This window comes from Aythya fuligula, chromosome 3 (assembly GCF_009819795.1).
Source record: "Aythya fuligula isolate bAytFul2 chromosome 3, bAytFul2.pri, whole genome shotgun sequence".
Taxonomy (NCBI): Eukaryota; Metazoa; Chordata; class Aves; order Anseriformes; family Anatidae; genus Aythya; species Aythya fuligula.
Window position 1 is genome coordinate 75,293,130 of NC_045561.1, and position 14,771 is coordinate 75,307,900.

At 34.1% G+C, this 14,771-nt stretch overlaps 1 protein-coding gene across 8 annotated transcripts in view; it reads right to left on the reverse strand.

Moving 5' to 3' along the window:
- Positions 1-14,771, reverse strand: part of FAM184A (family with sequence similarity 184 member A) — a 79,486-nt gene that overhangs the window by 7,600 nt on the left and 57,115 nt on the right. For 4 of the 8 annotated variants that reach the window (XM_032184220.1, XM_032184218.1, XM_032184222.1 and 1 more), the window contains 7 exons: positions 12,755-12,967; positions 11,312-11,465; positions 6,563-6,690; positions 3,963-4,147; positions 3,327-3,473; positions 910-1,027; positions 91-195 (listed from right to left, as the gene is read on the reverse strand). In XM_032184220.1, the coding sequence (XP_032040111.1) occupies positions 91-195; positions 910-1,027; positions 3,327-3,473; positions 3,963-4,147; positions 6,563-6,690; positions 11,312-11,465; positions 12,755-12,967 (1,050 nt within the window). The remainder of the gene's footprint in view (positions 1-90; positions 196-909; positions 1,028-3,326; positions 3,474-3,962; positions 4,148-6,562; positions 6,691-11,311; positions 11,466-12,754; positions 12,968-14,771) is intronic. The other 4 variants (XM_032184223.1, XM_032184225.1, XM_032184224.1 and 1 more) reach the window with 3 other exon arrangements.

Genomic DNA, 14,771 nt, shown 5'->3' on the forward strand with positions numbered 1-14,771 from the left:
GTACATACGCACACACATTTCTTCTTTTTACTGTATGCTAACTTTAGATTTCTTATTTCTCACTTTAGCAGTGAAGCCCATGAAACATACCTTCACCAATGGATTAATAACACCAACATTTGGGCTTGCATTAAACACTTTGTTGTAGTTAGTCTCCCTGTTAACTAGCTCCAGCTGATAGAACTTTTTGTCCTCCTAAAAAGAAGAACAAATAGAAACTTCTTTTTATGCATTCTCAATCAGTTAGTGGCCAAATCTGCCTAGAAAGTGATCTCAAATAAATTTATGCTTACATTTTTTAAAGGAACTGATATTTCTAAAAACTACATTTCATGTTTTGTATATTATTATATGTAAATACTAAATAATTTCTATTTATGCAGTTCTGTTGTATATGTTGTAAGAGAGTGAGTATAGCTCATTGGATTATGCACTGGTAAGGATACAGTATAGTTGACTTCTGATCTCTAGTTACTTTGAACTTTCCTCATTCCTTCTTGCTTCTGAATTAGGATCTAATCAGACTAATCTGAGCAAGGCTGCTGAAGTGTGAGTTTGAGAAACTCAGTGCATCAGGAAATTGGAAACCTTCTTAAAAAGCTCATAGAAGAGACCATTTCTTATTTGGCTTACATGGCTCACTTCTTATTCCAAGATTGCAAATAGGATATGTCTGATCAAGGTCATACTGCAATATTTTTTGTAATAACGTATTATGCTTGATTGTACAAAACTCTTTGCATCTAATTAGTTTTACTATTATGAGGCACTGGAACCACAGGAATAATGCATTAAAGAATACAAATACATGCTATCAGCATTGGCTCTTTAATGAATTTTGTACACTTCATATTAGATTAACATTTATGCCTGTCAAGATATTAAACCAAGAGAGCATAAAAGTCTTACAATCAATTTCTTTATGAGTTGGTCCCGCTCTGCAATTAGGTCTTTCAGTTCTGAGATAAGCTGCAAGTCTTCTGGTCTCGATTCTCTGTTTTTATATTTTTCTTCCATTTCTTCTAAACTTTATAGGAAAGAAAAATACCCCCTTTAGTCTGATCCAGTGTTAAATGATGAGTGAATAAAGTCAAAACTTTGATTTGTATAAAAGAGATTTCAAAGAATAAAAACAGAAGATCATTTTCTTTTCTCTTTGAAGTTAGTTAATTCTATATTAACACTGAGCTTTGTCTAGTTAAAATAAATAAATAAATAAATAATCTTTGCTACAGTAAGTGAAATTTTTTGCAAAATTCTAAAATCCTAACATCCCTCTTGTACATGCAGTATTAGTTCTTTGAAAAGAGGCCTCTTGGAAGCCAGACTGAAAACAAGGCACTAAAAAAAAAAAAAAAAAAAAAGTGGACAGTAGAACTACAGCAGACATAGCTGAGACTAGTTATAACATATAATAAAAGAACTACATTGCTTTATATTTAATAATAATGTAAATTTTAAAAGCTGGCAATTGACTTTCTTAGTGAATAAACCAAACAATATCATTTTTCTTTTAATAGGTGACTACTCTGAATAAAGACGCATGCTTATAATACTGGATGCTGGCACCATCTTCCTCAGTTCAAGTGGAACATAATGGGACAAAGATATCCAAGAACACCGAAGACTAACAGGTAACTAACTCCTCTCCACAAAAGCAACTTAGTACCATTAGAGTTGAAATAAAGGAATGAGCTGCAAAAGAAAAGCAATAAAACCTGGATATTAGGATATGTGAATTAAAAGAAATGCCACAATTGATAAATTCTTGAAAAAAAAAAAAAAGGAAGAAATCTGAAATGCCTAGTGGGAAAGCATTAAAGGAGAGAAGTGAAATAAGCCAACTGAGAGGGGAATCGTGCAAGTAACTGCATAAATCTCCTTGTTTCTTTTTAAAGAACAAGTTTTGAAGACACACAATAATTTCAAATGTCTGTGTATCTGTGAAACAGACACAATGTTCATGATGCTAAACATAGTTCTAAAGGAAACTACTCAAATACTTGTCTCACATATTCAGCATTCATATAGATCAGAGTACCAAGTTTCAGAAGAGATCCAGGTGAAAAAAATATTCCTAAGGAAAAAACTATGAATTTAAGGTGTCTTAGTCAGCTCAAACTTAATTCCACAAGTAATTTTGACTTTGTGTTGCAAATGAAAAAACAGTGCATATTAAATTATAGCCTTCAAACAACCTGTAAATAACTTGAGGAGATTATGTAATCTATTTATATAAAACATTACAAATATGAACAACATGACTGTTTTTATTTGCAGAAAATGCCTTTGACTCAGCAGAACAGCAATATGCTCAGCTGGCTTAATTTCCGTGTATACATTTTATGCTAGGTTAAGCTATTGCATACAGATCCCCAGAGTATAATACATAGTTACGCACAGCTGTCATTTTACTTTCAGATATTCAGAGAACTGTGCATGCGTATGATTACGAGGGAGTAAGAACTAGAATTTTATACTCGATTATTGACACTCTTGGAGTGCTCATATTGTTAAGACAGAATTAGATGCATTTAGGTTTTACTGTCCATTATTAGTTGTTATTTACTTAGAGGAATTTCCTATCATATAGTCAGAACCAGTTATTCTCTCTGCCATACAATTTGTGCTGCACATACAAATCCCTCGGTGACCACTTTGTGTCAGGAAGCTCTCAATGCCCTATGGAGCGTTAGCAAGAAACATTGGGTTGCAGACCAAATGGGCTACATCACAGACACAGATAAAGAATGAAGATCATGGAAGACAAGAAAACTCTGGCTAGACACCATATTACCACACCACTCCTGCCCTGACATAGTCTAACCCCAGGTGACATTTTGACTCAGAAACATCATAAGTATTCTATTAAACTTATATAATCTATTTCAGACACTAATTTTCCTAGGTTTCCTAGCAAACCTGAAGCTGTTTGCAACACTAATTTGGTATAATCAAGCTTCTAAATAGCTAATATTGTACTTATTGTACTAGTTTTAAACTTGCTGAAGAAACTTTTGTATTCTCAAAAATATGCATTAATGTTTGAGAAAAAAAAATTTATTTTTTTTAAGAACAGCACATATTTAATATCTTTCCTCCTTGAAAATTTTTGGTCTCAAATCACTAACAATTATCTTGGTTAATTCCCCTAAGGCTTACAACAATTGTGTTGTCCAACAAATACAGCAATAGGCCTCATATTTCAGTAAGGTTTTTGTACTGTTGCACCTCTGCAGTATCTTCAGTGACTTATGGACACCAGAATGAACTAATGTTGACTCAAATGCAGCTACACACAAACTTTTTAATGCAACAAAACTTACGAAACTTGTAAAGCTGAATTAATTTCCTTGAGCAGCTCTTGGGTCTTATTAAAATCTGCCAGCATACTTTGTTTCTCTCTGATGTGATCTGCTGCCAAGACATCCAGCTCTTTCTCATGTTTCTTGCTTAAATCTTGCTCATGCATCCTGTTTAATTTATTTTTTGTTAAAAAAAGAGTTATTCTATAATCAGACTGATTTGTTCATCATGAATTTCTGCCATGCTTTTAACGGCTTTTACACAATACCAGACAACACAGAAAGGAATTATTCTTCAAAACCCACTACTTACTGTCCTCCAATCTTCTAGCTTATTTCATTGAGTATGCGTCTCCTTTAATGCTTTTTTATTTTTTAATAAACAAACATAATGATTTTTTTTTTTAAAAAAACAACCACACTTGAGCAGACTGTTGTTAAAATATGCCAAAGTGTGTAACTGAAATGCAGCTTAACTGTATGGTAATATTCACTAACTGTACCAGTAATGGGCACAGCTTTTTATGAAGAAAACTAAATGGTATATACTGCCCCTTGATTAAAAGGATAAATTAAAAGCTGCAAATGATAAAATATTTTAAGTAAAACAATATGTGAGACAATAAGTGTTTGAGTTCAGAATGGAAAAATTCATACCTGATCTGTTGGTTAGATTCACTGCGTATTCTAAGAACTTCTTTCCCTTTAAACTCTAGTTCCTTGGTCAATGCACTTATATTGTCATGAAGATGCAGAATCTCTTTGTCCAGTTCAGCTATATGATGGTCTCGATGTCTCAGTTCATCTTGGAGGTCTGATATTCGGCATAAAAATTCTTTCTCCTATGACATAAGTAGCAGCAGCAAAAACTATTTAGACTTGCCTCTCAAAAGCACGATACTTGTTTTCAGAAGACAACAGCTAAGCAGAATTTTTTGTTCAATATATTTTTTCTTTTTTTTTTTTTTTATGCTGACACAAATTACAATTAAAACTTAAGAGTTGTTTTTTTTTTTTTTTCCTTGTGTGCAAGTACAGCTAACAATGTAATCAAAGTTATGTAACAAGTAAACATTTGTGAGAGAATTTAAAGCATTGTCATTGCCTGATAAAGTTTGCGTATTTCACTACATTTTCCTTTTGCCCATACATACAACAACAAAAACAACTACTACAAAGAACTATGGGATTGGGAATTTAGAAATTTCTACCTCTTGAACATACAATGTGGGGAAGCTGAAGGAAAATCATATCTGTTTTTCCCCTCACGACCCCATACAATGGGATGAAATAGTGTAAGATGTATGCACTGTGCCCATAAACACTATAATTCAGAAGTCTCTTCTCTAATGCACATACAAATACAAGGGTCAGAAATATCTCACAGCACAATACACGTCGTACAGCCCATCTATGTAAATGTTTGCACTTACATGTGTTGGTTTTTGGTTTGTTGTAATTTCTTAGTATAAAATATCACTTAAAATGCCCCTAATGTGTGGTTTTAGTTTATATAATATTTACTTTGTGTCCAATAAATCAATAAAAGTCATTCTTTTCGCTTAAGAAATTCCAATCCAGTTAACATCTGGAAAACTTATCCAATCCCAATGGTTTTGATAACGTTTACAACCAGTTTGCAAAGAATAAAATAAACCTTTTTCAGGGTTTTCCATCCCCATCTATCCCACTTCTTACAGTTGCACAATAATTAATATCATAATAATAAAAACCTTGCTTTTTGTGCAAATAGAATAAAAGCAAAGATTTTGAAGTAGTTTTATGTATAATTGTGTTTTGTGCCTTTATGCACCCAGGAAACACAAACATATCCTCATGCACAAATATTATTGTATATCCTTAAAAACAGAGTTTTAAAAATAACTCTCTTCCTCCCCATAGAAAGCCTATATTAAAGCTATATGAAAAAAAAAAAAAAAGGAAAATAAAAAAGTTATGAAAAGTTATTTAAGAAAAATGTTATGTCCACATATTTAAATATTTCAAAAATTAGCAAATAAAATCATCCCATTCTCATGTCTCTGCATCTTGTTCATCTGACCCTGTAAAGTGATAGGCATCCCAATGCATGAAAAAACAAGTGATTGCTTTGCCTTCAGTATAGCTGAAGTATGTACCTAACCGCTTACTGTGCTGAAGTCAAAAGTACAAGGCATTTGGTTGGATCAAACACATGCTCTTAAATTTTAATTTGGTTTCTTACATCCTCCTTGGGTGTCTCTAAGCTTAAACAGGACATTGAAACTACATCCTATTAAATACTCCATGTTTTCTTTCATTGTTGCTGACAGCACCACATTTTTGCCTGTAGTGATCATGCTTTCAAACCCACAAGGACACAAGGAACATGGGAGGGAAAAATAAATAAATAAAAAAGGCTCATCCTTGAATGTCATGCTGTAAAGGCTATATCCAATCAAACATTGCCTCCATTAACCTACTTGTAAGTCACTCCACTTCGCTGGTACTGGACTATTAGTAAGTGAATCCTGAAAAGCCTATTCTGTATGCAGATGAAGAAATTTCTTTGTTCTCTACTTTTCAGGAGTCTGTCTTCCTTTCAAATAGAGATGAAGCTTTAAATTTTAGTTTCTAGTGGAAAAACTGATTCTGTATAACATGAAAAATTAAAGATATAAGTGAAAGAATCACTTGGTTGATGAAAACAATTGTAATCCTTACTAGCTTTAGGAGTTTTGTTTTTACATATGAATTTGTTAGGTCTTCTCTACTTTCTTCAGAAGCTAATTTATCTTTTCCAGTTTGGTGCTGAAAATAAAAGATACTGAGCTACATTTTTGTTTGAAGCAATAATTTGACACCATATCACTTTGGTGTTGGAGAGAAGTAGTTTTTTTTTTTTTTGTTTTGTTTTGTTTTTTTTTTTTCTTTTCTTTTCTTTTTAAGTCCTGCTGGCCACTGAGGACAAGTAGAATTTTGCAGGAATCAGCACTTTCCCCCCAAGGCAAGTCAGTTTGCTCCAAGATGGCTGCACAACTCTAAATGGAAACTGCCTTGATATGACAGCCTTTACTAAGCTTCTAAAGAAGTTTGCTGAAGGAAGAAAAAGCTAAGCAAAAAAATTTAGGTTAACTGGTAGGGATGCATTACCTGCTGGTGCTGGCTGACTTTCAAAGAGTAAATTCCTCCTTACATTTCCACAACAGTTATTGCCTCCAGCTAATAGAAAACAAACACTGATTATTTTACAACAAGTTGCCAGCAATGCCTCCTACCTGTCTTCTGCCAAGTTCTATGCTTCTTTCAAGCTCCATTTTGGCAGCTACCAGTTCCTGTTGATGGTTGTGCCTTAGTTGGTCAATTGCTGCTGCATGTTGATGATTTAGCTCTGAGCGCAAGGAAGCTAGTTACCGTGAACAAAAAGAAAAGCTTATTTTGCAAATATTTACTCTTAATTAACAATAACAGTCCAGCTCCTTCAAGTAGTGCCACTGACCTAACACACACTGCTTATATTAGCCACATGAAACTTCTGTTGAATAGGCTGAACGCATTCGAGCTCCACAGCCATGAAGGTTTAGACAGACTTGGATTTATTCAATATTAGAATACGAGCTACTAGAATATACCTTAGAACGATGGTTTCTGTATCCCTTCTTCAAAAGCATGGCCTATTATGTAAAAGTATTTATAGCCGGATTTGAAAATAGGATCAACTTTTCCAAATGTGAGTACTTGAGTATTCATTTTTGCAAATGGGTTTTATATGTGCATATTCAACCATCTATACATACACACGTTGGAAGCTTCTGCAGAAGGAAACTGATGAGACCATTTTAAAGAACAAGTCTCTAAATGAAATCTATCATGAATTCTTATTTGTGCGTGCCACTGTTCCTCCTGGTATTTTAATACAATCTCCCTAACTACAGTGCCTTGGGCACCTCATGATCTTAACTATGTTTGCTCTCCTGATACTACTGAAGGTGGGGAATGATTCGTTCTTATTCCAGTTTTACAGAGGGGAAAGAAAACAAGAGCTGAAGTGTCTTCCCGTAGAAGAAGTCTGTTGTAGAACAGGAATTCCCCTTTCTTCAGGCAAAGTCAAGACCTTACCCATTAGATTATTTGTCCTTTGGACTACATTTCACTTATATTTTTCTTCTAATACTTACCTTTTCAATTTTGGGTGAGAATTAGTTATTAAATAGAAATAGCGTCACTGATTATGATAACAAGTTTGTCAGTATTAAGAAGAAAGAACTCTTCTCCACTGATATTTTAATTATCTGTCACCGACATTCCATATGCCAGATTATTACTACTTCTGTATTAAAATTTTCCTGATGTCATTCACTCTCGTGTTAAATGTTCCTTGTCATTAATTTATATCTTTCAAATATTTCATGATTCTTGTATATTTTCTTATACCTCCATAATTACTGTCCACTTCTTTTTATATTTTCAGTGTTCTTGTTTACCAGATTTTGTGACTTGCATTTTTCTCCGTCACAGATTAAATCAGATTAAAAGCGAGATTTATGTTTTTTCTAGATTTTAAGAGAATTATTTCCTCTACCTTAGTGACATCCTTGGCTAGATGCATGCTAAGCTTTTACTGTCAATTGGAAGTGAGGATGAAATGATGTTTTTCAGCTGCAACACTTGCCTTTCTACTTAGGAATCATTCTGTTTTAGAAAAAATCACTTTGCATCAGCTTCCCCTGCACTTTACATAATTTTGATATAATCCTCAACTCAACTTTCTCATTCAGTTCACGTATTTTTAAAATTCTTGTATTTATAAAATCCCATATTTATTAAATTATCATTTTGCTGCTATGATACGTTAGCTACCTTTTAAAAACATTTTGAGACAAGCAGTATTCCAACAATTCACAGACAGAGGATGCATAATCAGACTCCATCTAAATTCCTACGTGAGCGTGACTTATTAGGCATCTCAGAATGTGAAAAGTTTTGAAAGATAGAGCATAACAATGACCATACTGTCATAGACCAAAGGTCTACCTTGTCCTGAATACAACAGCAGATCCCTAAAGAAAAGCTTGAGCATAGGCAAGTACGTAATGATACTGCCTGAAAATACATTTGTAGTCACCAACAATTTAGATCTCAGGGACATTTCCGAATCAAAGGTTTGTCTTATTTTTAATAGCCCTCAATGTATTTTTTTTTCCCCACAAACTTGTCCAGTTCATTCTGAAAGCACTCTAAAATGTCCTCTGGTATAGAATTCTACAGGTCCATTCCACAGTGTATGAAAAAGTACATTATTTTGTTTTAACTTTTGCTAGGTTTATTGAATAGCTCCACTTCTCAATTGGAGAACCAACAAATTAAACAGAATGATCACTCTTCATTTACTCACTGAAAATTGGTTTCAGCTCCACAGAACAGACACAGTGTGTGTAGCCACCCAGTGCTGCTTTAACTGGGAAAGAACTGCTCTGTGCAGTAAACTGTTATACAAGAGAGAGGCACCAGGACCATCATCCTGAATAGAACTGCCTGTGGGTTCTGTGCTTTCTGAGCAATATCTACCCAAGTAAATTATAACAGGAGCTTGCCTGTCAATACTGGGGGTGGAAGGCCGTCTCAGAGACCCTTGAGTGTGAGAATCTGCTTTGTAGGTAGGCTCAGGCAGGTAACAGTCATTGAACTGCTCACCTCTGCTCAGATAGAAGGCACTTCTAAAAATACATGTAGAAACAGCATTTTTGACACTAACTAAACTTTGCAAACAAACCTGAAACGTGTTTTTCTCTCTCTCTATCTTTTTTTTTTTTTTTTTTTTTTCCTGTCTCCTCTCAAGAGATGGAGAGGTTAGTGTTTTGGAAACTATACTTCTCGGGACTGTAGTTCTGGATTTCAGTGTCTCACAGTTTCACTTAAATTAAGCTTCAACTCTTCATACACTTCGTGACTACAGACCTACATTTACGAAGGACTTATCTGTGAGAGGCGACTGCAAGTAATAATGTGACAGAGGATACAAAGTTATGCTTCTATGGCTACAAAGGACAGTGGTTGAAATACTGATGCAGAAACTAAATACCATCCAGGTAAAACAATTACTCCTATTTGGTGGGAGTTCTCCTAAATACATTCTTCAGAAATCTTCTCCAGACAGTAAAATGATGTTAACTGGTCAAAACTAACCACAGTGTAAGTCCACTCCAAATAGTGGGTCAGGGACTGCAAACAAAAACAGACAAGAGTCCAAATTTGATGAGTTCCAACGTCTAGCTGAAACTTCTCTAACTACAGGATGTCTCCTTTCTTATTTTCTGGTAGAAAGACGGAGCTAAATGAAGTGGAACAGATGCTCAGGTGGTACAAGAAGATAGAGTTCTGGGAACAGAGACACTGACATGAGGGAAATTTTATTCAGATGTGCATTGTACAAGATAAGATGTTCGTTTTCTCAGAGGAGATATGTTCGTACCTCACCACAAAAAAAAAACCACTGCATTCCCAGTGATAACTTCCTGACACATAACATGGACAAAGAAAGCAGGGGTTAGATAGAAAACATCAGTGAAATGTCACAGCCCTTAGAAAAACATTTATTTCAACATATATTTAACTATTTGTTTTAAGGCTTATATCTACCATTTTTGGCTGCTGTTAACAAATAAAAAAGACATGCATGTCTTTTTTGTTGTAGCTCTTTCTCTGCAGTGTTTCTAAAATTTGACTTTTCCTTCCTGTCTGAAAAGAAAATCCCTTCTGTGTACTTATCTCCTGCTTGGAGTGATGCAATTTATCTTTACTTTTTTGTTTGTTTGTTTGTTTGTTTGTTTTTTCATGCTACCCTTGTAATTTCTACATTCCAGACTTCCAAAATGCCTCAACAGACATCCTCCTTGTCTTCTCTTCTGCATTTCCTGCTTCCATACTACCTTGTACTGCAGTCTTCTTGCCTTTGACATCAATGCCAGGTATCAGGCCACTCTTTCTACTTCTGTGAAGTTTCTTTCTGGAATTCCTCAATCCTCACCATTCTGTGTTATACCACTGTCAGTATTCTTTAAACCTTACCACTCACAGACATTTGTTTTCCTCCATAAAACCTTCTTTTACATGTGAAATTCTTGAAGTCTGTCTACCAAGACATCTTCCTTGCCTCATTCCAATTCCGTTCCAAAACTGACTTGTGTTCTTTTTGTCAGCAGAAAAAGTGTGCTTGTGTGTGTGTGGGGGGGTTGCTTGAATTTTAGATCCAGCAAAAACACAAAACTGTGAAGTATTCAAGTGTTGTGGAGTAGAAGCATGTTATCTCTGTCCTTTCTATAATTATCACATTATCTCATCTATCTATATGCATCTATCGTGCATATACTAGATTGAGATTATGCGTTCAAAGATCATAATTTGCTTGTGAAAAAATGCTTCCTTTTTCAAACACAAAAAATTGACATTTCATCTACATTATTAAGAAAATAAACAAGGAACAAACTCTTATAAAACTCTCATAAGTTTTCTTATGTTTTGTCTTATTTGTTGTTTCACATTCCTTAAACTGGCTGAAGTATTGCATCTTCTTATAGCTTGAACCCTTCCTGCAGTACAAAATACAATCTAACCTGTAATTCAATGTATCAGTGTATTACCTGACTCAAATATTTATTTCCTATAGAGACAGAGTGCTAGGGATCATACTCCTAAAATCAATACACAAAGAAATCTAAGCAACTACCCTGCTGCTTCTATTCTATACTCTGTTAATTTCCAAAATATTCATTATGAAATTTCATTGCTTACTTCTTCCAAAAAAATTAAGAGTATGATTCTTGAAAGTGAACAATTTTGACTTACCTGTTAAAGCTTATACTGATTTTAAGAGGAACAATTAGGTCAAATTTGAATGACACCCAGATACACTACAGTGTTACAATACACATATGTACTTGTGTTTGTGTGCGTGCGCACGCACATGTAGACTTGTATGAGTAGAAATGTTGGTTTTGGACCCATCTGCAAATTTGAAGACAGTGTACCTAACATAGCTTTTCCTTCATCCTCCAGCTCAAATCGTAGAGTCTGAAGTTCCTGTTCCATCTCCAATTTGAAACCTTCCATGGCTTGTTTGTGTGTTTCTTTGAGTGCCTGAAGTTCTTCTGAATGCTTTTGTTGTAAACGTTCTTCTAATGCCTATGAAATACAAATGAACAAGATTAATTCTATAGCAGCCTAGGGAATTATAAAATATTAAACAACTGGCAGCAAAACAAACAAACAAAAACAAAAACAGGCACTGGCATACTCTAGAAATTACTAAAAAAAGCACAGATATTGCTCATAGTTTCTTCTCTCACTACGTTGTCCTGCTACTGTAATTTTTCAAGGTCTGCTGGTTATCAAGATTACCTGTGTTCAAAACAACTGTTCTGCTCACAGTTAGAAAACTTTAAAAACAAAAATAACAACAAAGAAAATATTTTTTTTTTTTTTTTTTTTTTTTTTAAACTATGTTTACATGTTTATATTAGCTAACAATTAGACTAGACAGATCCATAGATGGGTCTACTGTACACATAAGACTTTTGGGAGTGTTTGCTCCCCAGTAACACCCATTTTTACTCCCCATTAATGTGTACTAAGCATAATGCTCCTGGAGTACATCGTCTTGTTTCATTTTGAACACAGTGAATGGAGCAAGTGCTCCAAGACCATTCTATGATGTGAACCAAGTATGTGGGGACAACTGGTATATTCATTGAAAAGGTACACCTCAGATTTGAACTGAAAAAAGACAAAACCATAAAGACACAAACCCTATCTAAGTACAATGCCTTGTCAACACTTCTATTTTAAAGCAGGTTTAGTCGGGGTTTAAACAAAGTATCTTAGGCATGACATTATTCTAGATGTAAAAACTATCTTACAAGTTGCAAAACAGTTTATACAAATTTTTAACACAATGAAAATTTAGAATACATTACAAAAGGAGTAAATCAACAGGAAGTATCAGAAAACACATAAAATTGGGTAAATAGAATGGAGAAAAGACACCTCTTCCAAATCAAACCTGGAATATAATCTTATAGATGACCATCTCAAACTACTGTTAAGAAATGTGTGTTGGTAATTATTTTATATATATATATATATATATATGTATATATATATACACACACACACACAATGCATATATATATGTGACTGCATACATGAGTATTTATGAGCATATATATATATACACAAATACCAACATGCTGCTAGAGTATAAAGCAAGATGTGAAATAATGCTAGTATAAGAAATGACTTTCAATGTCTTAATCAGATTTAACTAGATAAAAATGTTACTATAAAATACAACATCTGAAAAGGAAATTCAGTAGTTATGCAAATAGTTTTACTAGACTAGTTTTTAGTCTTTACTATTTCCCTCTCAGTACATAACATTTTCTACATAACAGAGAATACCCATATGAACATGCCTTTTGTTCTTGCTCTTTTGTTTCTTCCATATTTTGAAAGGCAAGGATATGGGCCTCCTGAAGTGACTTATGCCTTTGCTGATGCTCTTCTTCTAATTCCTGCATCTCCTGAGTCATCCTCTGTCGCTCCTGACTGAACTGGGCTTGTAGCTGTTGCAAAGAGCTCTGTGACTGGGAAAGCTGCATCTCCAGATTCTGCTTCAGCAAGGAGATCTAACCCACAGAACAGCAAATACCAATTAGTCATTAATAGTAAAACAAATTCCCAGAAACATTCAAAAGAAGAAAACACTTGAAAGTTAAACAGAACAATAAGAGGGACAAGCAATGTCATCCATCCATTGAATTTCTTGTTAAAGTTATACCTCAGGAATGTAATCATTACATGTAGATAGCTTTTTTGTAAGGGTTCTCACATTTGTAAGTTGATACTACAGCACTAGCTACATGATTGTTCATGGCTGAATCATCAAAATTTACTTCTAGGTTTTGTGCAAAGATCAATAGAAATGACACTATCAAAGTCCGAGATTAAATGTTTGATTGTTAAAATAAGCTGCTCTTCAGATGAAGATCACATCAATTCTGTATGGAAAATCCTGCAGTTGATAGGGGAGGATAGCCTGTGCCATCGAGATTGATGGATTTTTATATCTTCTGATACTGTATGGTCCTATCTTACTGGTAGTTTTCTGATTTAAAAAGAAATGGTAGCATATAACTACTACATGAAAAGCAAAATGTTGCACCTTGATAGATCTTTTTTCCATTGTTGTTGTTGGCTCAGTAATGATATGAGAGTGATTTTTTCTGCTCATTTTCAACTAATGCCAAAGCAGTTTGAGTCACAAGTACTCATCTTAGAAATACCTGATATTACAGATGCTTTTCACCCAACAAGTATCTTAATACATTTGAATACACTGCACTCCTTGAAAAAGTTCCATTTTCTTCTTGTGATAATGTTATATACTTGGTTCTTCACATCAGAGAGCATCTTTCCAGACTGAAAATACTAAATCTCTATTTCCTTTGGAGGCAAACAACAGAGATACACTCTCCAATTCTGAAAACAACGTTTTACAAAAAAAAGAATTTTGTTGCAGTGACTCAAAGGAAGGAAAAATAAAATTGTCACATGACAAAAGATTTAAATTAATAAGGTTATTTTACAAGCTTCAGAGCATTACATAGAATTTAATTAGAATTGAAAAGTCTGATAGTGTCATTTGATTCAGCATCTTACAGTTAATTTTGACAAATTAATTAAGACATTGCACATCAATTTATTGATTTACAGAACATTAAAACCCACCACTTAACATAAAATTAATAGCAGCATACCAGGGACAACTTGCAGCATGAACATTGTTATTGAACATGTTTTATTTTTCAGAAGGACATAGCTTAAGCAGATTTGAAAGAAAGAAGCTACACTTAAAGTAAAATTAGCACTAAAACAAAACAAGCAAATTAATTTGAATGAAATGACCACGGCTAGTTGCACTTAAAAATCACCAGGTCTTTGTTTCTGGGGATATATACACTAGCTTCCATGCAACCTATATCAACAGTATTTTACTTCAAATAATGCTGAATTTCTAAGTGAAGAACTATGCAAAGGCCTACACTGCATTCTGTAATCTGAACTATACACGCAAAACCTTCTACTGGCTACATTAAATATAAATGTGACATACAAATCGCATAGTCAGAGGTTTGACTCCAGAGGTCACACTCCAGAAATGGCCAACCCTGGTTACCCAGGCTAAGACATAAAAGTAGGGATCATAACTCTAAAATCTACTAGCATCTACTAGATGCTATTTCTTAAACCTCAAGATGTATTTTTGGACAAATTCACGGCAGAAAGATCCATTAAATACAACTGCTATCTGAATCAATGTAAGCTTTTAGGAACCACAAAAACCTGTGGTAATTCCCACATTTCAGTAGACATGCATATTACACCTGTAATAGAAAGAAATTGGAAGTTCCTTTTTTCATTTATTCTACT